The 25,467-nt window shown below is 39.1% G+C and overlaps 1 protein-coding gene across 13 annotated transcripts in view; it reads left to right on the top strand.

Annotated features, from left to right (window-relative positions):
* The window catches only part of ap3b2 (adaptor related protein complex 3 subunit beta 2), a 107,248-nt gene that overhangs the window by 18,870 nt on the left and 62,911 nt on the right, over window positions 1-25,467 (top strand). For 4 of the 13 annotated variants that reach the window (XM_014124022.2, XM_014124026.2, XM_014124019.2 and 1 more), the window contains exon 1: window positions 10,506-11,965. The exons of 5 other annotated variants lie outside the window; for them this stretch is intronic. In XM_014124022.2, coding sequence (XP_013979497.1) covers window positions 11,706-11,965 — 260 coding nt within the window. In that variant the 5' untranslated portion in view covers window positions 10,506-11,705. Of the gene's footprint in view, window positions 1-10,504; window positions 11,966-25,467 lie in introns of those variants that run through there. 4 more of the 13 variants (XM_014124020.2, XM_014124027.2, XM_014124018.2 and 1 more) reach the window with 3 other exon arrangements.

A 25,467-nucleotide genomic window follows, 5' to 3' on the forward strand; every position in this document is an offset into this window, starting at 1 on the left:
TGAGGGCGATGGAAATGCATTTGGCAATTGATTTACTTCAATTCGGTAAATGGCACTGTGTGCTCTTTTCGAAGGATGGATCCCAGTCTGTTCAGGGCTATGGTATACGGGGGATCGGGGGTGGTCTGCCGGGCATTGGGATGACAACCCAACTAGGGATGAGGAAGGCTTTTAGCGGGTGGAATAGTAGGGACAAATTGGAGGTTTACTTAGTAGCAATGCAAATATCATGGTACAGCTACGTATATAGACACTCAATCATCATGTTACTTTTTAATGGTACGTTTACAAACATATATTTTCATAAATAGAATTTAAAGTTGTGTCTAATTATGGTAAGTGGTGAAATAAGTATAGCCAGTTACAGTTGTAATGGCCTAGCAGATAATAAGAAAAGACGATCAGTATTTACCTAGTTAAAAGAGAAGGAATATAATATATATTGTTTACAGGAAACTCATTCAACAATTTTAGATGAAGTTTTGTGGAAAAAGGACTTGGGGGGGGGGCGAAATATATTTCTCCCATGGGCAAAGAAATGCAAAAGGGGTGATGGTTTTAATTAACAGTAATTTTTATCCAAATGTGCAAATTGTCCAAACAGATTATCAAGGTAGATGGATTATTTTAAATATGTTATTGGACAATAAACAGATATGGCTTATTAACCTACACGGTCCGAATAATGATGATCCAAGCTTCTTTGAAAATATATATAAGAATTGATCAACTCTACAAGCAACACTAGACTCTATTATTATGGTGGGAGATTTTAATACGGTCTTAAATACCTCTATGTACCGGAAAGGAAATCACACTACAAACTATCACCCTCAGGCACTTAAGGCAATCATGAATGTCATGGATATATTTGAATTAGTGGATATATGGAGACTTAAATACCCTGACCTAGTGAGATATACATGGCGGAGTCTTAATCAAGCTAGTCGTCTTGACTACTTTCTTATGCCATTCTCTCTGGCACCAAAAGTTATAAAAGTGTTGATAGGGGACAGAATGCGGTCGGATCATCACATAATTGGCATATATATTACTCTTACAGAATTTCAGCATGGGCGAAGATATTAGAAATTTAATCAAAGCCTACTAGATGATAAATTGTTTAGAACTAGGACAGAAGAATTTATAACTGACTTTTTCAGACATAACATAGGTACAGCAGATCCCCTTATTGTATGGGACACTTTTAAGTGTGCCTTTAGAGGCCATGCAATTCAGTACTCATCTATAAAGCAAAAGCAATTTAGATCAAAAGAGTCCATATTAACAAAGGAAATTGAAGGACTAACAGTACAGTTAGATAGCAATAAAAACGGTACCATAGAGGCACAGAATAAGTTAGAGGAATAACAAAAAGAAATGGAGGAACTTATTCAAGAAAGATCCAGTGTAATATATTATAAAAATAAAACGAACTGGATGGAATATGGGGAAAAATGCACAATTCTTTTTCAATCTTCAATATAGAAATGCTACCAAAATTGTTTTATTAAAACTTGTTACAAATGATGGAGTCACGCATGATTCACCAAATGATATTTTGAAAGAGGAAGTAAAGTACTTTAAGAATATGTTTTCATTTCAGGCTCCTCCATCTCCACTAACTGAAACTAATTGTATGGATTTTTTTCCTAATAATAATGTAAAATTAACATCTGTACAGAAAGACTCATGTGTAGGCCAAATTACAGAGGAGGAACTGCTTGATGCAATTGGGGCCTTTAAGGATGGGAAAACTCCAGGGCTGGATGGCATACCAGTAGAAGTATACAAAACTTTTTTTGATATACTCAAAGGACCATTATTAGCATGTTTTAACCACTCCTATATAAATGGTAGATTATCAGACACGCAACAAGAAGGTCTGATATCATTATTACTGAAACAGAACCCAAATGGTATATATAAAGATCCAGTCTGTCACGGGTGTTGTTGGGTAGAGATGACCAAAACGCAGCAGGAATGTGGATGCTCATCTTGAATATTTATTAAACACAGAGAGCATGGAAAAAATAACAAAACGAAGAACGACAAAAGACAGTTTAACAGGCTATACTCACAACAGCAGTGCTAAAGACAACTACCCACAAATCCCCAGGTGAAAACAAGCAACTAATATATGACTCCCAATCGGGAACAACGACGTACAGCTGTTCCTGATCGGGAGCCATACAGACCACACAGAAATAGACAAACTAGAAAACCATACAAAACACAAACCCTTCTGCCACGTCCTGACCAAAATACTAATACAATTACTCCCTCTGCTGGTCAGGACGTGACACAGTCCATTTAAAAAATTGGAGACCTCTTACACTTCAGTGTTGTGATGCAAAAATCCTAGCAAAATGCTTGGCGCATAGAATTAAAAACGTTTTTTTACATGGACGATACATTGGAGATAATATAAGACAAGTACTGGAAACAATAGAATACTATGAAATATCGGGGACACCAGGCCTGGTTTTCAAAGCTAATTTTGAAAAGGCTTTTGATAAAGTACGACTTGAGTTTATATATAAATGCCTAGAATATTTCAATTTTGGGGAATCTCTTATAAAATGGGTTAAAGTTATGTATAGTAACCCTAGGTGTAAAATAGTAAATAATGGCTACATCTCACAAAGTTTTAAACTATCTAGAGGAGTAAAACAAGGTTGTCCACTATCGGCATATTTATTTATTATTGCCATTGATATGTTAGCTGTTAAGATTAGATCAAACAATAATATTAAGGGATTAGAAATCCGTGGCTTAAAAACTAAGGTGTCATTGTACGCTGATGATTCATGTTTTCTTTTAAAACCACAATTAGAGTCTCTCCACGGCCTCATAGAGGATCTAGATACTTTTGCTATCCTCTTTGGATTAAAACCAAATTATGATAAGTATTACGTATTGGATCACTAAAAAAATGCAAATTTTACATTACCATGTAGTTTACCAATTAAATGGTCTGACGGAGATCTGGACATACTCGGTATACAAATCCCAAAAGAAAGAAATTATCTCACTCCAATACATTTTTATAGAAAGTTAGCAAAATAGATAAGATCTTGCTACCATGGAAAGGAAAATACCTGTCTATTTGTGGAAAATCAATACATTTTTATAGAAAGTTAGCAAAATAGATAAGATCTTGCTACCATGGAAAGGAAAATACCTGTCTATTTGTGGAAAAATCACCCTGATTAACTCTTTAATCATATCACAGTTTACCTATTTGCTTATGGTTTTGCCTACACCTAGTGACCTGCTTTTTAAATTATATGAACAAAAAATATTCAATTTTATTTGGAACGGCAAGCCAGATAAAATTAAAAGGGCCTATTTATATAACGAATATGAATTCGGAGGGCAGAAATTATTAAATATTAAAGCATTAGACCTCTCAATAAAGGCATCAGTCATACCAAAGTTATCCAAACTGGTTTTCTAGTAAATTGGTATGAATGTCTCATCCTATGTTCAAGAAGGGCCTTTTTCCCTTTATTCAGATTACACCTGTCCACTTTCGGTTGTTTGAAAAGGAAATAATCTCCAAAATATCTTTATTTTTAAACAAGCCTTAGAAAGTTGGTTGCAATTTCAGTTTAATCCACCTGAAAAGACAGAACAAATAATACAACAAATATTGTGGTTAAATTCAAATATAGTATATGATAAAAAAAACTGTATTTTTTGAAGAAATGTTTAAAAAAGGTATAATTTTAGTGAATGATATTATAAATAGGACTGGTGGAGTGATGTCACACATGCAGCTAACACAGACATATGGAAATGTCTGCTCTACCCAAAATTACAACCAATTAATTGCAGCATAACCACAAAAATGGAAGAGGCAAGTAGAAGGGGAAAAAAGTAAGGAACTTGTATGTCGGCCCTGTATTAAAGAACATAAATGGTTAAAGAAAAGTGTGATAAATAAAAACATATACCAATTTCATTTAAGGACCAAAAAACTGACAGCTGTGCCATATAAATTGCAAAATAGTTGGGAAGAGATTTTCGATGTACCCATTCCATGGCACATGGTTTATGAATTGATACGCAAAACAACGCCGGATTCAATTTAAATTACTATACACAATTCTTGCAACTAATAGAATGTTATATATTTGGGGGATACAATCTTCCCAGCTTTGCAGATTCTGCTGTGAGGAGGCAGAGTCATTAGATCATTTATTTTGGTATTGTCCATATGTAGCTTGTTTTTGGTCACAGGTCCAGGAATGGCTGAAGAATTGCAACATTTGCCTAGAACTAACGCTGCAGATAGCAATACTGGGTGATTTGAAAAGCCATAGTCAATCAATCAATAATATGATAATTATTTTAGCAAAAAAATTTATTTTTAATTTACAATCTGAAGAAGCTATGAGACTAGAAAGGTTAAATTGTTTTGTGAAGCATCACAGCACAGTTGAAATATATATGGCAAATAGAAATCCGAAATTGATGATGTTGAGAGATAGATGGGAGGGGTTGAATGGAGCTGAAGGGTGGGACTAATAACAAGATAACCTGTTAGGGACAGACGTTCCGCTAGCCAATGGTATAGAGTGGCGCGAATTATAAATACCTCAAAATGCAAAAACTTCAATTTTTCAAACATATGACTATTTTACACCATTTTAAAGACAAGACTCTCCTTTATCTAACCACATTGTCCGATTTCAAAAAGGCTTTACAACGAAAGCAAAACATTAGATTATGTCAGGAGAGTACCAGCCAGAAATAATCACACACCCATTTTTCAAGCTAGCATATATGTCACAAAAACCAAAACCACAGCTAAATGCAGCACTAACCTTTGATGATCTTCATCAGATGACACTCCTAGGACATTATGTTATACAATACATGCATGTTTTGTTCAATCAAGTTCATATTTATATCAAAAACCAGCTTTTTACATTAGCATGTTTTGTTCAGAACTAGCATACCCACCGCAAACGTCCGGTGAATTTACTAAATTACTCACGATAAACGTTGACAAAAAAACATAACAATTATTTTAAGAATTATAGATACAGAACTCCTTTATGCAATCGCGGTGTCCGATTTTAAAATAGCTTTTCGGTGAAAGCACATTTTGCAATATTCTGAGTAGATAGCCCGGCCATCATGGCTAGCTATTTTGACACCCACCAAGTTTGGCACTCACCAAACTCAGATTTACTATAAGAAAAATTGGATTACCTTTGCTGTTCTTCGTCAGAATGCATTCCCAGGACTTCTACTTCAACACCCAATGTTGTTTTGGTTCCAAATAATCCATAGTTATATCCAAATAGCTCCATTTTGTTCGTGCGTTCAAGTCACTATCCGAAGGGTGACGCGCCGGTGCGTTTCGTGACCAAAAATTTCAAAATATTCCATTACCATACTTCGAAGCATGTCAAACGCTGTTTAAAATGAATTTTTATGCGATTTTTCTCGTAAAATAGCGATACTATTCCAACCGGGAGACGTTGTATCCGTTCAAACACTGAAAGAAGAAAATGGTGTCATCACATGCATGCGCGCGCCAGTGTCATTGTTCTCAGAAGTACCACTCTCCAAAACCCCTACTGTTTTTCGCCCAGAGACTGCAGAGTTATCATTCAACGTTCTGGCGCCTTCTGAGAGCCAATGAAAGCCTTAGAAAATGTCACGTTACAGCAGAGATCCTGTATTTTCGATAAAGAGGCTACAGAAGGCCAAGAAATGGTCAGACAGGGCACTTCCCATATAGAATCTTCTCAGGTTTTGGCCTGCCATATGAGTTCTGTTATACTCACAGACACCATTCAAACAGTTTTAGAAACTTTAGGGTGTTTTCTATCCAAATCTAGTAATTATATGCATATTCTAGTTTCTGGGCAGGAGTAATAACCAGATTAAATCGGGTACGTTTTTTATCTGGCCGTGAAAATACTGCCCCCTATCCCAAACAGGATAAACAATGTAAAACATACGGGGTCTGTAAAATGTATATAGGTTCAGAACCTTTGTGATATAGCACAGTTACAAATAGAAATCAAACTGGATGGACATCAGAAAAAGAGGAAGGACTAAAAACAAACAAAAAATAACTATTGTAAAATAGACTGTGTCTGTAAAATGTGCATAAGATGAATAAATTGAAGGTAAAAGCCGAAGTGTTTATTAGTTTACTCCAATTGGGGGATCGGTGGTAGGGTTTGCGGGGAATAATAATAAAGGTATATTCCTTTTAAAAGTATATATGTCTTAGAGGTCGACCGATTATGATTTTTCAACGCCGATACCGATTATTGGAGCCAAAAAAACCGATACCAATTATTCGGACGATTTCTATTTTTTATTTTTTGTAATAATGACAATTACAACAATACTGAATGAACACTTATTTTAATTTAATATAATACATCAATAAAATCATTTTAGCCTCAAATAAATAATGAAACATGTTCAATTTGGTTTAAATAATGAATAACAAAGTGTTGGAGAAGAAAGTAAAAGTGCAATATGTGCCATGTAAGAAAGCTAATGTTTAAGTGCTTTGCTCAGAACATGGGAACATATGAAAGCTAGTGGTTCCTTTTAACATGAGTCTTCAATATTCCCAGGTAAGAAGTTTTAGGTTGTAGTTATTATAGGAATTATAGGACTATTTCTCTCTATACGATTTGTATTTCATATACCTTTGACTATTGGATGTTCTTATAAGCACTTTAGTATTGCCAGTGTAACAGTATAGCTTCCGTCCCTCTCCTCGCTCCTACCTGGGCTCGAACCAGGAACACATCGACAACAGCCACCCTCGAAGCAGCGTTACCCATGCAGAGGAAGGGAAACAACTACTCCAAGTCTGAGAGAGTGACGTTTGAAACGCTATTAGCGTGCACCCGGCTAACTAGCTAGCCATTTCACATCGGTTACACTAGCCTAATCTTGGGAGTTGACAGGCTTGAAAGGGTGGGTATAATTTGTGGAACGTTCCAACAGGGATCTGTTCCAAAAAACGTAAAGTAAAAGGTTGCCAACCAACAACGCATACAAAGTAGCAACGCATACAAACCTAGCTAACTAGCTGCCGAATAGGCATCAACTCACCACGTAGCATATTCTTAATGTTTGTCCATAGGCAAACAGACATGTGAGGACAGACATTTTTCGGAATAAACGTGATGAGTGAAAAACGCAATGAAATAGACCACTCCCTACCCGGTATCTTATTCTGCCGCTATACAACTTTGTATGCGTTGTTTTTTGGAAACCTTGTTATTTACGAAGTTTTTGGAATAGATTCCTGTTGGAACGTTCCACAAATTATACCCACCCAAGTTGAAGTCATAAACAGCGCAATGCTTGAAGCACAGCGAAGGGCTGTTTGAATGAATGCTTACGAGCCTGCTGCTGCCTACCACCGCTCAGTCAGACTGCTCTATCAAATCATAGACTTAATTAAAATATAATTAACACACAGAAATACGAGCCTTAGGTCATTAATATGGTCGAATCCGGAAACTCTCATCTCGAAAACAAACGTTTTTTTCTTTCAGTGACATACGGAACCGTTCCGTATTTTATCTAACGGGTGGCTAAGTCTAAATATTCCTGTTAGGCGTTGATGTTTATGGTTAGGTACATTGGTGCAACGGCAGTACTTTTTTCGCAAATGCGCTTGTTAAATCAACACCCGTTTGTCGAAATAGGCTGTGATTCAATGAAAATTAACAGGCACCGCATCGATTATATGCAACGCAGGACACGTTAGATAAACTAGTAATATCATCAACCATGTGTAGTTAACTAGTGATTATGTTAAGATTGATTGTTTTTTGTAAGTCTAATGCTAGCTAGCAACTTACCTTTGCTTCTTGCTGCCCTCGCGTAACAAGTAGTCAGCCTGTTAATCCTTGTGGAGTGCAATGTAAGGCAGGTGGTTAGAGCGTGGACTGGTAACCGAAGATTGCAAAAACGAATCCCCCCCTGAACAAGGCAGTTAACCCCCGTTTCTAGGCCGTCATTGTAAATAAGAATGTGTTCTTAATCTGTCTTGCCTAGTTAAATAAAGGTGTGTAAAATATTTTTTTTTTATCGGCAAATCGGTGGCCAAAAATACCGATTACCGATTGTTATGAAAACTTGAAATCGGCCCTAATTAATCGGCCATTCCGATTAATCGGTCGACCTCTAGTATGTCTATATAGGTATATGTATGCATGCGTGTATGGATATATATATTTACCCAAAAAATATATGGGGGATTGGAAATGATGCAGACAATTACATTAATGGAAGCAATATTCTTTCTGCAATATTAAGCTGATCCACCCCCTTATTGGATGCATGTTTTGGAATAATTTTACTCTGTACATGCTTCCTTCTTTTCACTGTGTAAATTTGGTTAGTATTGTGGAGTAACAACAATGTTGTTGATCCATCCTCAGTTTTCTCCTATCACAGCCATTCAAATCTGTAACTGTTTTAAATTCACGATTGGCCTCATGGTGTGGTTTCCTTCCATTCCGGCAACTGAGTTAGGAAGGACACCTGTATCTCTGTAGTGACTGGGTGTATTGATACACCATCCAAAGTGTAATTCATAACTTCACCATGCTCAAAGGGATATTCAATGTCTGCATTTTCTTTATTTTACCCATCTACCAATAGGTGCCCTTCTTTGCGAGGCATTGGAAAACCTCCCTTGTCTTTGTGGTTGAATCTTTGTTTGAAATGTACTGCTCGACTGAGGGACCTTACGATTATCTGTATGTGTGGGCTACAGAGATGAGGTAGTCATTCAAAAATCATTTTAAACACTATTATTGCACGCAGAGTGAGTCCATGCAACTTATTATGTGACTTAAGCATATCTTTACTACTGAACTTATTTAGGCTTGCCATAACAATGGAGTTGAATACTTATTGACTCAAGACATTTCAGCTTTTCATTTTGTATTAATTTGTAAAAATGTGTAAAAACATAATCCCATGTTTACATGATGGGGTACTGTGTGTAGGCCAGTGACACAAAATCTAACGCAACAAAATGTGGGAAAAGTCAAGGGGTGTGAATACTTTCTGTAGGCACTGTGTATAATACATTGCTTCCCCTGACTCCCTCGCTTTTGCTCACTTCACTTGATCTTTCTCCTCTCTCTCACCTCCTCGGAGTACTTGTGACTGTCTGTTCTGATATCATCTTTATTTTCCCTCCCATGCCTCTCTAAATGTCATTGATTTTTGTCTGGCTTTTTCTCTGAAAAATGTCTCTCTCCTGTGGCCCACACCTACTCATCCTCTCTGTTTATTTCTCAGAAGACTCAATATGTTTGTGCGCCATCTAAGCGGCCATCTTGGTTTGGTTGTTTGCAGTGTTCACTTGATTGTTGATTACAACAATGTCACTCAGTGTTAATTGTCCATTAATAATTTAACAATTCCCCTATTATTCAATTGATTTTGCAGTCTCCGTCTCTTTTATCTGTGTGTGTTTGAGGAGATCTGTAAATCACCTTGCATCCTATCTAACTAATAATTATAATTTCTAGATCAGTTGGTCCGGTCAGTCGGGGGATCAGTCTCTGTGTCTCTGTCTCGCTCTCGGTCTCTGAAACAGGAGTGTGTATCGGACAAATTCACTTGAAGATGAAATGTCAGTGTCCCTGTCTGTTGGATTGTGGGAAATTTACTTGGCATGAGTAGCAGAGAGTGCAGCAGGGCTGACTGATGAGATGATGTCGAGCTGTGAGGAGAAACTGTTTATGTGCCACATTGGCTGACTGGTGTGTGTGTGTGTGTGTGTGTGTGTGTGTGTGTGTGTGTGTGTGTGTGTGTGTGTGTAATTCACTAGAGCGTGATGTCACAGTTTCAGGCATCCTGGTGAGAAATGGTGAAAGGAGATAGAAGGTGGGGGATGGTACCAGTAATACTGCAGAGAGAGAGAAGAGAGACATACCATACCATGAAAAAGCAAATTGGAAAATTGTTGAGGTTTTATGCATCTGACATGTTTAATTTAGTGTGTTAGATACAGTACAGATACAAGCAATAAAACCTGACTTTGATGTTGATGCTCAATCTGTGTTTTCTGGAACCTTAGTACTGAACAGAACATGGGCCACATCTCTGTGTCCTAGCCCCTTACTGAAGGGGGTAATTTAGTACCCCCTTTAGTAAAGGATGTGATTTAATGTTCCCTTGCTTCAGTGCGGCACTCCCTTACCTCGATCAGCCTACAAACACACACACACACACACACACACACACACACACACACACACACACCATCATGGCCATCAGTCCTCCACAATCCCACAGTCTCTCTCTGGCTGTAAATTAACCCATTACATTATAGCCTCTGGGAGAAAGAGGAAAGAGAGAGAAAGAGAGAAAGGAATAATAGAAAGGAAAAAGAGAGAAAGTGAGGCATAAAGGAATAAGAGAGGAGGAGGAGAAATGAGAGACGAAGAGGGGAAGGAATGAGAGAGATTAAGGAATGAGAGAGGAAGAGGGGAAGGAATGAGAGAGATTAAGGAATGAGAGAGAGAAAGGATTCCTGCTGTTAGGTGGCACTGTTGATTGGAAGAACGAGGAGGAGTGTGTGTGTGTGTGAGAAAGAGCAACATCATCGCCACGACACTGCTGTGAAAGCTGAGTCATGTAAGGCAAGAGAGCGAGGGAACAGGAAAAGGAAGGGAGAGAAAAGAGGGCATGGACAAAGATAATGTAACCAGAAGGAAGTAAGCAAGGAAACAGGGACAGGTGGGGAACGAAGGGAACAAGATTAGGTGAAGAAGAGGGGAACTAAGCATGATGGAGATAAAGATGGTGGGGAGAAGAGAGCAAGCGATGAGAGACAAATACAGTTTCAGGGGAGAGGAGTGCACTGGAGTCAAGGCAGAGCGAGAGATGAAACGGAGCAGAGCGTCGGAAAACCTGCGTACACACGAGATGGAGAGGGAGAGGGGGAGGAGTGAAGAGGAGAGGAGAAGGGAGGGGTGCTAGCTGCTAACGTGGCGGGGAAGGAGGGAGAGAAAGGGGCTATGCCATCGGCGCAGAGTAACACTGGAGATCAGCGCCAGACGCCAAACCCTCGGAGAGGCAGACGGAGCTCCTTTTCCCCTGAGAGGAGCAAGAGAAGGAGCAGAACAGAAAGCGAAGGAGGAAAAATAAGGGGAGGGAACTCCATCCACGCCTTCTATCCTCAGCACCTACTTGCTACTCACTGTGCTGTGCAGTCTACTGTTGCTTCACTGGACTCCCTTAGACAGCCCTAGCATAGCAGAGCGTTCGGTTCACACGAGAAGAGCAACTGTAAGTCTGTGTTTCTATGTGGTGTCAGAGGAAGCTGTCAGCACTCGTCATCATTAAGGCTTCATCCAAGGCAAGACCTGACGCATCATTATTTCCTCTTCGAAGGAATATCCATAGTGGATAAGTCATTATCTCCAGCTCAGTAGGACCATCTCAAAGGAAGATACCAAGAGTTTGGGTTTGTTATTGATGACTGTATTCACCACATTAGCTTCTGGAGAATGAAAGTGGACACCCACTGTTGGATCTACCTTCTACAATCCTCATTCCAGTACCCCACATCTACAGCTACGCCATATGGAAACGATCTAAGAAGGGCTAGGTTTTTTTGAGTTTTTCAGTCCATAAGGTTGCGATTGGGCTTCTTCTCGGGAAAGGACTCTTCGACGCTAGCCATGACGCCCATGCAAAAGCTCCTCCAGTTGCCGGTGAACGCGATGAATATGGTGAAGACGGCGCAGGACCAGATGGGGCAGCAGGATGAGGCCAAAAGCCCTGTGATGACCCCGGATGGCGGAAACCATAACTGGTACAACGGGGAGCCCAACGACCCGCGCCACATCCGGTTTGGCAGCGGAGGTGGAGACCAGGAGGAGCGGGCCCACCTGGAGGAAGGGGGAGGCAGTTTATCCAGCCTTGTGACCCAGCCTTTGCGGTAGGGTGCCATCAGCATGAGACACGTGCCGTGTGAATATGTGCATAAACAGACCTGAAAATGCTTGCGTACGTGTGTTACTGATGAGTGAGCATGCAGACGACAGTAATTAGACATAATGAGAAAGAGACAAGCGTAATTAGATAAGCATAAACACACACACACACCTGGGATGTGAAAACACCTCGTGTACACACACAGACTCTTAACACTATATGCCTGTTGCTTCCAGGCCTTGTGAAAACAGTAATCTATGTTAATAATACTGCTGTTAAACGCCCACACCAGTAGAAATCTACTTTTTTGAGCTGAAAGACGATGGCCAGAGCTTACCCACGATGTTGCACAACGACTTAAGTCAGTAAGTCATCGTTTTAGTCAAAGTATGATATATTTAAGCTTGAAGTAACAAATCAAAACTGCCCACTTTGTACAATCCGTGACTATTCCTATGAAATGACATACAAATTATTTTCAGCCTGGATTTTATTTGATTGTTACCACCCACCAGCATGGCATTTTTTATTCATCAGAAACCACTGCAAAGTTATTCCTCTTCGTGACTGAGATGAGCCGAACAGCCTTGTATCTACTTGGCCGCCTGAGCCATGGAGCAAATTAAAATAAGGTGCGCAAACTTGTTTTTGCACCTCCACTTTTTTTAACAGAAAATTATCACAATCTACTGGATAATTTGTAAATGTTAACAATTTTGGAGATAGTTTGTATTAAAAATATGTGTGACCATTTTATAATTACTTGATATGTAACCTTCATCATTCTTCAGAGGTGGAACCTAAATGTGCATTTCCTCTCAAGGACAGTGTCAGCAATTTCCTCTGGGGGGGGGGTCTTTTGTCTTTTAAAAGGCCACGCGTACTTACGTGACTCATCGGCTAGTGTTTGGACCTCAGAAATAAGCACACCGCTAGGTTATGTACTGCTGAAAATGCCTGAAAAAACCTTGGTAGCACCTGCTGCTGTGGAGTTACTCAGACACATGCGCACACACATACATGCTCACACGTATTAGTCATTGATGTTCTTTACTCCTGTGTTTCCATCGCCAACAGTATGTAAGCTTCTCACCTGAATTGCTTCTGTTTTTGTGTGTGCATGTGTACAGCTGCGGTAAGAGAGTAAATGTTTAAAGAGCACAGATATTAAACAGTTGCTCTTGAGGTCTTTTTTATTTTGTTTTTGTGTTCTCAAGGCCTCTCTCCTGATCCCAGAGGTTTGAGCTGTACACAGGGTTCAAAGGGTTCAGTCTGTTTTTGCGCTGTCGTAAAAAAACACTAGTAGTCTCTCCCCAGCAATACATCAGAGAATTCAAGCAAATGTAGCTGTTCTTGAGAACCAATGGATAGTTTAACAGAGGCATGAGGACATTGTAGATTCTCAAAGTGTCTTAGTCAATTTATGTGAATTCATGGGTGGTGTAAATTACATGCGCCTTTTAGTCGAATTTCAAATGCAAGAAGAGGCCGCGTCTATGTTTTATGTATTGTTTTATGGATGTGACTGTCACAGTCCGAGCTTGTTCTAGCTGGAGGCTAAACTGACTACTTCAGTTAGGAAGTTTTTGCATGTTGAGGTTCACAACACAACAGCACATTGGACACTTTGTGTTGTTTGATCTACTGACCAGGACTCAGGCTGGAACCTCATGAGTTTTTCATTAAACCATGTGGAAATATCTAATTTACATAAGTATTCACACCCCTGAGTCAACACCTGTTAGAATCACCTTTGGCAATGATTACAGCTGTGAGCTTTGCACACCTGGATTGTAAAATATTTGCACATTATTATTTTAAAAAATCTTCAAATTCTGTCAAGTTGTTTGTGGATCATTGCTAGACAGCCATTTTCAAGTCTTGCCATAGATTTTCAACCCGATTTTTAAGTGAAAACTGTAACTAAGCCACTCAGGAACATTCAATGTTGTCTTGGTAAGCAACTCCAGTGTATATTTGGCCTTGTGTTTTAGGTTATTGACCTGCTGAAAAGTGAATTGGTCTTCCAGTGTCTGTCTGGAAAGCAGACTGAACCAGGTTTTCCTCTAGGTCCTCCTGTGCTTAGCTCTATTCCATTTATTTTTATCCCCCAAAAAACTCTCTAGTCCTTGCCGATGACAAGCATACCCATAACATGACGCAACAACCACCATGCTTGAAAATATGAAGAGTGATTTGTGTTGGTTTTCCCCGAACATAACGCTTTGCATTCAGGACATAAAGTTAACTCCTGAACTTATTTAGGCTTGCCATAACAAAGGGGTTGAATACTTATTGATTCAAGACATTTCAGCTTTTCATTTTTTATTAATTTGTAAAAATGTCTTAACATAATTCCACTTTGACATTATGGGGTATTGTGTGTAAGCCAGTGACACAAAATCTCAATTTACTCTATTTTAAATTCAGGCTGTAACACAACAAATTGTGGAAAAAGTAAAGTGGTGTGAATACTTTCTGAAGGCACTGTATCCATTAGCACAAACATACAGTATAATTACCCTGCCATTGCCATGGATTTATACACAGTAAAACATACATGTACATACTCTAACTTTGTAGTAGCTGCCATAGGCACCCTACTTTGCGTTTGTGAAAGGCTTCTAAAATAGTTCAAAATAGCTAGAAAGTTCTGGCTGATCTTCTAAACTGACCACCAGTAACCTGACCACCAATGCAGACATTGCGCCAGTGCTCTACAATGCCTCAGTAAGTTAAATAATTGAGTACTGGGTTCGTAAATTAAGCTATTCGCTGCCGGGCAAGACAAAGACCTAGGACAGTGAAACCCAGTATAGGTGTAAGGTTCCTTCTCTGTGGAACTTGATATCTGACTAGCTCTGGATCAACTCACCCACCTGTCTTTCTTTACTGGCAGGAGAGAAAGAGGGTGTAAGGCATTCCTAAACTATCACACTAACATTTGACAACGACAGTGAATCAAGTGTTAGTTTTGAAGATGGCCACCAAAAAGGCTTCTTTGGTCATGCAGGATGCAAATTTTGGCTCCATCATGTACATTATGACTTGTAGGAGACAAATGCAAGATTGTTAACCTAGCACTAAAATCATTTTTACTTTGACTTTTAGTTATTACCCGATTTTGATTTTACATGGAAGCATGGTTCAGTGCATTGCTTTATGGGAACTGTTGTCCTCCTTAGCTCTCCTCTATGACGCTTCCAGTGTTCAGTTGGAAATAACTGAATAATGCACAGTCTACCAACAGAAGCCACGGAGGAACATGAATGCAGTGGCGATTTTAGCATGTAAATCTTGGTGGGGCAAAAAGTGGGATACATGCCAGCAAAGCCACTACACTACACAACACAAAACAATACATTAATTGCACAATAACGGTGACAAACGGTGCCCACAAACATGTTAGGGCCTACATAAAGCTGTCCAAACAGTAGTCCCAACATCTTACCACTACTACACCTGGCTATCAGCGGAGCCTTGTCTGGAAAAGAAACAGTTCATTCAGCCTCATTTACTGCCTTGTAAAAAAACATATTTGTTTAAGCAAGTCAGCCATATCAACTGTGGTTTCTAATGACAATTGAGATGTACAAACTATGGCATAATGGGACGACAAGCGGGTAAGAGGCAATCCGTAATGTCGATTTAGACATTAATGAGCGAGCTAGGACAGACGTAGTCAATATAACTATTTGTTTAGCACTTTTGAAATGTACAGCGACAGAATTCAGAACATGGGCTGTTGTTATGGTGTTCTCCCTGTACACCAAGTCAGAACTGTAGGATAAATAAATGGGGCATATAAGCAAACAATGAAAGTTCTCTAAAACAGGATGTAGGCTACATGTGCACCACCAAGTCAGAACAGTAGGCAAAATTAAGAGGGGTAAATATACAAAATTATTAGGGTGAGGCACATAGGTTACTAACAGCTTACTACAAAACATACACTTAATATTACTTTCTTAGCTAAAGTATACATATCTCCCTGGCATATGTGTCAGTAGTATACATATCTCCCTGGCGTATCTCCCGTCTGTGTCACGAATCATGATGACGTCATTGATCTTCAGGTCGTAGCTCTAGAAAGAGGCCCAAGTTCCCGACTTAAAATTTTGAGTTGGATGACCGTTCAAAATGTATTTCCCAGTCAGAGCTCGTTTTTTCCGAAATTCCCAGTTGTCTTGAACTCACTGAAGTCAAGTTTTCGCAGTTCCGAGTTAACAGTTGTTTTGAGCACGACATAAGTCATGCTTCATTGACAGCATGGCCAATGTTGAATGTTTATAATTTTAAACTTGGAAAAGAGACACTTAATCACAGATTTAGGACCACACTGCCATTCCACTGAATAGCAGTAGTGACTGCTTTGCAATGCTTGCAGTAAGCCACTGTCACTGATTCCTTTGAAATGTTTATGTCCAATGGCCGATGAGCACCGATACGTTTTATCTATAATTTATCTTAATAGTTTATCTTCATATGACAAGGATTAAAAAGGATTTGCCAGTAGATTGTCGACTTGATTCATGATGATGACTGCTAGCTAAGATTTTGAAAGTATGATGTTGACATGATCAGTCCAATCAAAGCTACTGTAGATATGTGATTTGACGTAATTTTATCTGTGGCCAATTACATTAAGCCTTCTTAGATGGGCACTTCTAATGTAACTCTATGGCAGCACCCAAGGGGCTTGAATTTCCAAGGTATACCCTTAGACTTGGCGGTGACATACTGTCCCCACGAGTGATAGAACACTGAGCTAATCATGGCGCAACTAGAGAACATTACCAACACCTACACCCCATATTTTCCGCTGGCTGCCCCACCACCACAGAAAGCACTTACTCAAGAAAGCAAAAGAGACTATGTTTGAATGTGGCTTTATTAACTCAATGCTTCTTTTTTTTACATTGTTGGCAAACTGATATGTCACAAGTATTAATGCCAAAATAACTCTGCCCCACCTGCCCTGAATGACGGATCGCCACTGCATTAATGACATGTGTAGCACAGAAAGATGGTGGCACCTTAATTAGGGAGGACAGGCTTGTGGTAATGGCTGAAATGGAATTAGTGGAATGGTACCAAATACAAAAAACACATTTTCCATGTGTTTGATGCCATTCCATTTGCTCCTTTCCAGCCATTATTGTTAGCCGTCCTCCCCTCAGCAGCCTCCACTGAAGTGTACCGAGACCAAAGTAGGGGTTCCTCCTAATCATAATTCAGCTAGAAATGCTAATCAACCTTCAGAAGAGAATAAGCTATTTCAGTTCAGTCTGAACTCAATGTTGCAAAATTGGCTCTGTTGAATCTTTAATCCTCTTCTCAGGCCCAGCCACTTTTAATGATGTCTTTATATCTGCCTGCATCAAATGTTCAGTCTTTTTCTGATTGCATGGAATTAAGGCAATTTCCCATGGATAATATCCTCCTAAAGTTGTACAGGCTTTTTTTGTGAAATCCTGCCTGTGTTTGATTATGTACCTTTGTGTAATCTTTTAATTAATCAAATATGGACCGAAGGATATAACAGATTGTAGTGAAATAGATTTAGCCTTTAATATGTTTGAACGCTTTGCATGTAAAGATCAAACGTCAACCAGAAAATGCCTCAACATCAACTCAAAACAATGGTCAATGTAGAAAGATATTACGTTTTTCATCTTCTACCAAGTTAGAGTTTTCCCTGTCTGACCCTCCAAGCTTCATTCAACACCATAGGTCATTATCAATAAAACTAGCTTTCGATTTGACTGTTGGGGGGCAAGGAGACCTCCAGCTCTGCTAAAACCATTGAGAACTACTTACCGTTTTCAAGGGATTGTTAAATAAATGTTATAACTATTTGGTTTTAATATCATCACCTCTTGAAGAGCATAGTCAAACTACACATTTCAGACTATTCCACAATTAGCTCCATCATCAGAGTTATACAGCAATCAGTAAACATCAATTCATCATTTAATTTCAGATACGTGAGGATAACCACATCCATTTGGCTAGCTAGCTAGCTAAAGCAAACAAGGTGTAATTTAGCTTGCTTCATCAGAGATAAGGCTTTTGGAATGAGCTTGACATCGTCCTGGTAAAGTTGTCAGTCGGCCTAATTGTCATCACTAATATAGATAGCAAGCAAATCAAACAATATTTGAATATGGCGATCTAGTTTATCCCCAGAAATGTAGCTTGTTAACTAGCCATATTGACCTGATATGTTGTTAGCTAGGTAGCCAATTTGATATGGTCCATCAGTCAATGTACTCTATCATGTCTGTCAGCAGCAATCATGTTTAAACATTATTTAAATACATTGTTGAAAATGGGATAATGGTAGCTAACTTCGCTAGGCAATCCGACATTTGGTTGGAGAAAAAGGTCTACTTACCAACTTATGTCTAGCCAACTGTACAAAGTTTCTACCGGTAACTTGCAAAGTAAAAATGATCAGCCGACAGTAACATTACATCGGCAAATGCGCCCTTCTGCTGCTTGACAGGCAGATCCCACAGAGGATGGGAAATTAACCAATACCACTCATACTTTTCAGGTATAGTTCACTTCCATTTTATATCACTCAAATATCCAATTAATGATGGCCAATATTGGGAGATATCATGAAGCTTCCCTCACGTATTTGAAATTACATGATCAGTTTATGTTTACTGATCATAAATAGTATGCAGTTAGGTCTACTTGCTGTTGCCCTAGAACTCTGATGATTGAGCTAAATGTGTGCAATTGTTTTGCATGGAATAATGGGAAATGTGTAGTTCTGACTATGCTCTTCAAGAGGTGAAGATATTACAACCAAAGAGTTAACATTTATTTAACAATCCCTTGAAAATAGCACGCAGTTGGCAATGGTTTTAGCGGAGCGGCGGGTCTCCTTGCACCCCAGAAGGCTAATAGAATGCTCTGCACCTTATTGTGACGTTTTATTGATAACGACCTATAGAAGAGCTTTCCTGACAATGGCAGGTGGTGCTATGTTGAAAGAGTGGTATTTTCAGTCTTCGCACCCACACTTGGCTATTTTACCCACAATTGACTAGGGCTATTTTGCCCTCCATTTGGCTGTCTACTTTGCCAGATGTGCTCTCTGTCCTGTTATTTAATGGACTTTTAATGACTGTTTTGATTATATTGCTTTTTGTCAGCAATCATTAGTCCATCTGCAGAGATGGAAATTCTGCTTTGTCCTCAACAGACAGCCCACATTTTGGGAGCAACCCAGGGTCAGGGTCCATAGTACATTGCCCCTAAAGTAACATTTTTGTTTACAAGTATATTGCTCAAGGGCACAACGGCAGGAGATAGTGCCACTACCTGGGATCTGAAACCAGCAGCCTCCCAAAAGATGACATGAAGAGATTTGATTGATAGGTGAATTTGAACGACCGTCTTCCTCAAAGGAATGTACCAGGGGGAATGATCTCTTAAGACTGCGGTGTCACACCTAGTTAGACACTTCATGCCTGCTTCTCTGCATGCAGCTGCAACAAAGACACGACGGAGGCAGGAAATCACTTCCCTTCACTTTATTACATTCTATGTTGCCTTGGAAACTAGTCAGGAGAACCTGGGCTTGTGCAGAGATATCATAGCTATTTAAATTATGGAGAGCCCGGACTCCCGGGGGAATCTTTTCAATTAGCCAGTTTTTTAAATTATTTTTGCTATCCTCCAAACCTGGGTTCAAATACTATTTGAATTTATTTCAAATACTTGAACTGGGTTTGATTGAGTTTGTCTGGCACAATGGAACCAATAGAATAGCTGCAAAAGTCCAAACCCCGCCCATCTGGCACTCCAGGCTGGCTAAAGCAAACACTAAGTATTTGAAAGATTTCAAATAGTATTTGAACCCAGGTCTGCTTCCCTTGCCTAACCTGTTGTAGTCTGGCTCATTTCAATAGATGTTAATTTGGTAGAGAGGTGGGTGTGGGGGACATTCAGGGGCTGCTACTGTATTGTTATTTCTCAGTGCTATGACGTGTCTTCTAGAGAAACTGGCTTGGGGTGGTTTGGTCAGTAGAGGATTGCCAAGGGAAAAACTGTACAGATACTCATGTGAGGTCTCTGCTGGCTAGTGCTGAGCAATTTTCCATTTGTTTTTTAAACAACTAATTTACCCGTTTTTTTTTCTGCGAGCTCAATGCGCACATTGCAGCGTTTCTCTAGAGATAAATCAGATCAAGCCCAAAGTGTGCGATGTAGTTGGGAGTTGTAATTTCCAACATAGTTTAGCGCAGAAAACATGGTAATTAACTACAATGACCATAATCCATGTCGCACCTATTTTACGTCTGCTACAAGAAGAGACAGAAGGATGCACCATCAAAAGGGATAGCAGTTTCTTCGCGAAGTATCTCTACCTGAAAATACATGATCTAAGTGATGATAGTTAGTATTGAGTATTGAGTCGTAAAAGTATGCCTTAATTACTTTGAAAAACAACTAAAATAGTGATTTTGTCAGACAGCATAGGCAGCATGCAGCTTTATAGTGATGACATTAGAATTTGGGATAAAATAATAAAGTAATCAAATACACAACAACTGAAATATTTTATTAAAGTAAAGTAATGTGAATAAATCATGTGATAAGCTGTAATGGGCAGTCACTACCATCATGGGACTTTTATGAATAGTTTATTATGTTGTTACAGCATTCATCCCACATAATGCATAGTGCATTTTCATGTAAAAAAAATAAATGGCTAAACCGAAATCAAAAACCGTGATAAATTGTTAACATATAATTGTTAGCATATTTAAGTTGTTGTGTATATTACATTTGTTTTATTTGATGACTTTATTATTTCACTCCAAGTCATCATCTCCTCTCTATAGAGCTGCTGCTTATGCTGTCTGAGAAAATCACAATTTTAGTAGTTCTTCAAAGTAAATAAGGCAGTCTTTTATGACTTCTGAATATCAACTATCAATTGCTTAGATCATGTATTTTAAGGTAGAAATACCTCACAAAGCAACTGCTCTCTATCCCTCTCGATTGCGCATTCTTCTGTGTCTTTTTTATGTAGCACAGACCGGACTAGTAGGCGTGCAATGGATTGTGGTCATCGTAGTTAATTACATGTGCCTTGAGCTAAAAAAAAAAAAGAAGAAAAATAAATGGAATTCAAATAATTGAACCAACGTAGGTCAATTACAGTAGTTGTTTAAAAAACAATAAATAACCAACATTTTGGTGAAGCACTGAGCACAAGCATTCTATTTAGCTCAGTTTTTTTAATTATTTATTTCATACAGTAATTTTTGCTCACCTTTATCAAGGGTGTCAATAATTTCGGACCCCACTATATTTAGAAAGTATTCATACACCTTAATTTATTCCACATTTTGTTGTGTTACAGCCTGGATTCAAAATTGATTAAAGTGTGTGTGGGGGGGGTTATCAACCATCTATACCCAATACCCCATAATGACAAAGTGAAAACATGTTTTTAGAATTTTTGCAAATATATTGAAAATTATAATATCTCATTTACATAAGTATTCACACCCCTTTGCTATGACACAGCAAATTGAGCTCAGGTGGATCCAATTTCCTTTGATCATCCTTGATGTCACTACAACTGTATTGGAGTCCACCTGTGGCCAATTCAATTGTTTGGACATGATTTAGAAAGAAGCACACCTGGCTATACACTCAATGTACAAAACATGAAGAACGCCTTCCTAATATTGAGTTACTGGCTTATGTTGACTTCAGTGCTTCCCACAGTTGTGTCAAGTTGACTGGATATCCTTTGGGTGGTGGACCATTCTTGATATGCACGGAAAACTGCTGAGCGTGAAAAGCCCAGCAGCGTTGCAGTGCTTAACACAAACCAGTGCGCCTGGCACTTACTACCAAACCCTGTTCAAAGGCACTTAAATATTTTGTGAATGGCACAAATTCACAATCTATGTCTCAATTGTCTCAAGGCTTAAAAATCCATCTTTAACCTCCCCTTCATCTACACTGATTGAAGTGGATTTAACAAGTGACATCAATAAGAGATTCACCTAGTCAGTCTATGTTATGGAAAGAGCATGTGTTCTTAACGTTTTGTACACGCCGTGTATAATGTCCCACAGTTGACAGTGCATGTCAGAGCAGAAACTATACCAAGGAACTGTCCGTAGAGCTGCGAGATAGCATTGTGATGAGGCATACAGTATATATGGGGAAGGATATAAAACAATTTCAAGAATATTGAATGTTTCCAAGAGCACAGTGGTCTCCATCATTGGACAATTGAAAAAATATGGAACTACCCAAACTCTGACAACCAGGTAAGAAGGACCTTGGTCAGGGAGGTGACCAAGAACCGAATGACCACTCTGACAGAACTACAGAGTTCCTTGGCTGAGATGGGAGAACCTGCCAGAAGGACAACAGTCTCTACAGCACTTCACCAATCTGGGCTTTAAGGGAGAGTGGCCAGACAGAAGCCAGTCCAGAGAAAAAGGCACATGACAAGCACGCCTGGAATTTGCAAAAAGGCACGTGAAAGACTCTGAGATCATAAAACAGAAGATTATGTGGTCTGATCAGACAAAAATGTTACTCTTTGGTCTGAATGCAAAGCGCTATGTCTGGAGAAAACCAGGCACAGCTTGGCAGCATCATGATATGAGGATGCTTTTCAGTGGCAGGGACTGGGAGACTAGTAAGGATAGAGGGAACAATGAATGGAGCCAAATACAGGCAAATCCTTGATGAAAACCTGCTTCAGAGTGCAAACGACCGTAGACGGGGACGAATATTTACCTTCCAACAGGGCAATGACCCCAAGCATACAGCCAAAGCAATGCTGAAATGGCTTCAGAACAAGAATGTGAAAGTCGTTAAGTAGCCCAGCCAAAGACCAGACTTGAATCCCATTGAAAATCTGTGGAAAAACTTGAAGATTGCTGTTCACCCCCGCTCCCCATCTAACTTAACAGAGCTTGAGAAAATCTGCAAAGAAAAATGGGAGAAATCCCCAAATCCAGATGTGCAAAGCTGATACAGACATACCCAAAATGACACAAAGGTGTAATCACCGCCAATTGTGCTTCTACAAAGTATTGATTCAGGGGTGTGAATACTTATGTAAATTAGATATTTCAGTAATTCATTTTCAATAAAGTTGCAGAAATGTAAAAAAAAAACGTTTTCACTTTGTCATTATGGGGTATTGTGTGTAGATGGGTGAGGGGAAAAAAGATATTTAATCCATTTAGAATTCAGGCTGTAACACAACAAAATGTGGAGTATGAATACATCCACTTTCTGAAGACACTGTACATATCTAATGATGCGAGTAGTATCAAAACAACAGATCCCAAGCACATATGTGCCTCAGCTGTTAGGTGACCTGCGCACCACACACACACACACACACACACACACACACACACACACACACACACACACACACACACACACACACACACACACACAGCTAATTAGTATCAGAAATGGTCATTGTCAGTGTACTATCCTGCTGCAGACACAGACCTACACACACACAAGCATCCACTCTCACAAACAAGTCCACTACCACATACTGTACAAACACCTATGCGAATATTCACACACATTCAAACAGATACACACATCTGCATACACACGATAAAGAAACAAACAGTTATACACACACAAACCTTATGTTTAGTAACAGCCCTAGTTTACATTGACATTTGCAATAATCAGATGCAGAACATTATGCAAAGCCAACTGAATATGAGAACAAAGTTGATTTAAATGAATTAATTAGAGATACTTGTCGCTCATCATCAAAGGTGCAATATGCAGAAATCGCTCTGCCATTTCCTGGTAGCTAAAATTCTAGTATTTCGCCTAATTTCAGTTTATGTGACAAAACAGGCAATCATTGTGTATAGAATCATTGTACCTTCTAAACTGCTGTAAAATATATTTTCCATAACCAAAAATGTTTCAGCTGTTTGAAGCTGGTGTGCAAAACTGAAAGTAAAAGATGCAAAAACAATACTTAATGCTGCAATATGTAACTTTTTGTATTTTTGTTTTATGTTCATAAGTTCCAATAAGTTGCTTGTGGTCATCCAATGTGATATAGCAGTAACAATGGTGCGCCCCTAGCCTGCCTGAGAAGAACCACTGTTATTCATTTTCCCAGGTGGGGTTGGATTTTCCTGGCAGATTTTGTTGGCGTGCACAATGAGTGATGCGTTTTCTGTCAGTGAGGAGGTGGTGAGCTAGCTAGCTGAGCCCAAGGCCAACATTTGGCTAATGGCTAGCGGAAATAGCTAGCTTGCAGACATGGCAGACGCGAGGAGAAAACGACCTGACCCAGCAGCAACTACTCCTTCATGTAAGCCAAAGAAACAGAGAAATTTGGAGAGCAGACAGGCAAAAGGGGAAAGCGAGAGAACTAAGAGATGTAAGGGAGTTGAAGGGATTCAAAACCGACTCAGATTTTTTTTTTATCTGCTGAAAAGGTAAGTCATAGCTAGCTAGATAATATCTTACTAAATATAAAGTGAAATGTTGCTATTTTTTTGTTAATATGTATGCCAGTAATATTTTGGATTACTTGTTTTGATTGTTTTCAAGCCACGTGTCCAATAGTTCGTATTAGCTAGCTAACGTTAGCTAATAGCTTGTCAGCACACTGCTGACAAGAGTGTGCAAAGCTGTCATCAAGGCAAAGGGTGGCTACTTTGAAGAATCTCAAATATGAAATATATTTTGATTTGTTTAACACTTTTTTGGTTACTACATGATTCCATATATGTTATTTCATACTTTTGATGTCTTCACTATTATTCTACAATGTAGAAAATAGTAAAAATGAAACAAAACCCTTGAATGAGTAGGTGTGTTCAAACTTTTGACCGGTACTGTATATTTACAAAACAATACAGTGCATTCAGAAAGTATTCAGACCACTTCACTTTTTCCATATTTTGTTACATTACAGCCTTATTTTATCCACATTTTAGAAGGATTTTTTTTTCTCATGAATCTACACACAACACGTAATCATGACAAAGCGAAAAAAGGTTGCAAATGTATTGAAAATAAAAACCTCAGGTGCATCCTGTTTCCCTTGATCATCCTTGAGATGTTTCTACAACTTGATTGGCGTCCACCTGTGGTAAATTCAATTGATTGGACATGATTTGGAAAGGCACACACCTATCTATATAAGGTCCCACAGTTGAAAGTGCATGTCAGAGGAAAAACCAAGCCATGAAGTCAAATTAATTATCCGTAGAGCTGTGAGACAGGATTGTGTCGAGGCACAGATCTGGGGAAGGGTACCAAAAAATGTCTGCAGCATTGAAGGTCCCCAAAAACACAGTGGCCTCCATCATTCTTAAATGGAAGAAGTTTGGAACCACCAAGGCTCTTCCTAGAGCTGGCCACCCGGCCAAACTGAGCAATGTGGGGAGAAGGGCCTTGGTCAGGGAGGTGACCAAGAATCCGATGGTCACTCTGACAGAGCTCCAGAGT

Source organism: Salmo salar, chromosome ssa10 (genome assembly GCF_905237065.1).
Source record: "Salmo salar chromosome ssa10, Ssal_v3.1, whole genome shotgun sequence".
NCBI classification, from domain to species: Eukaryota; Metazoa; Chordata; class Actinopteri; order Salmoniformes; family Salmonidae; genus Salmo; species Salmo salar.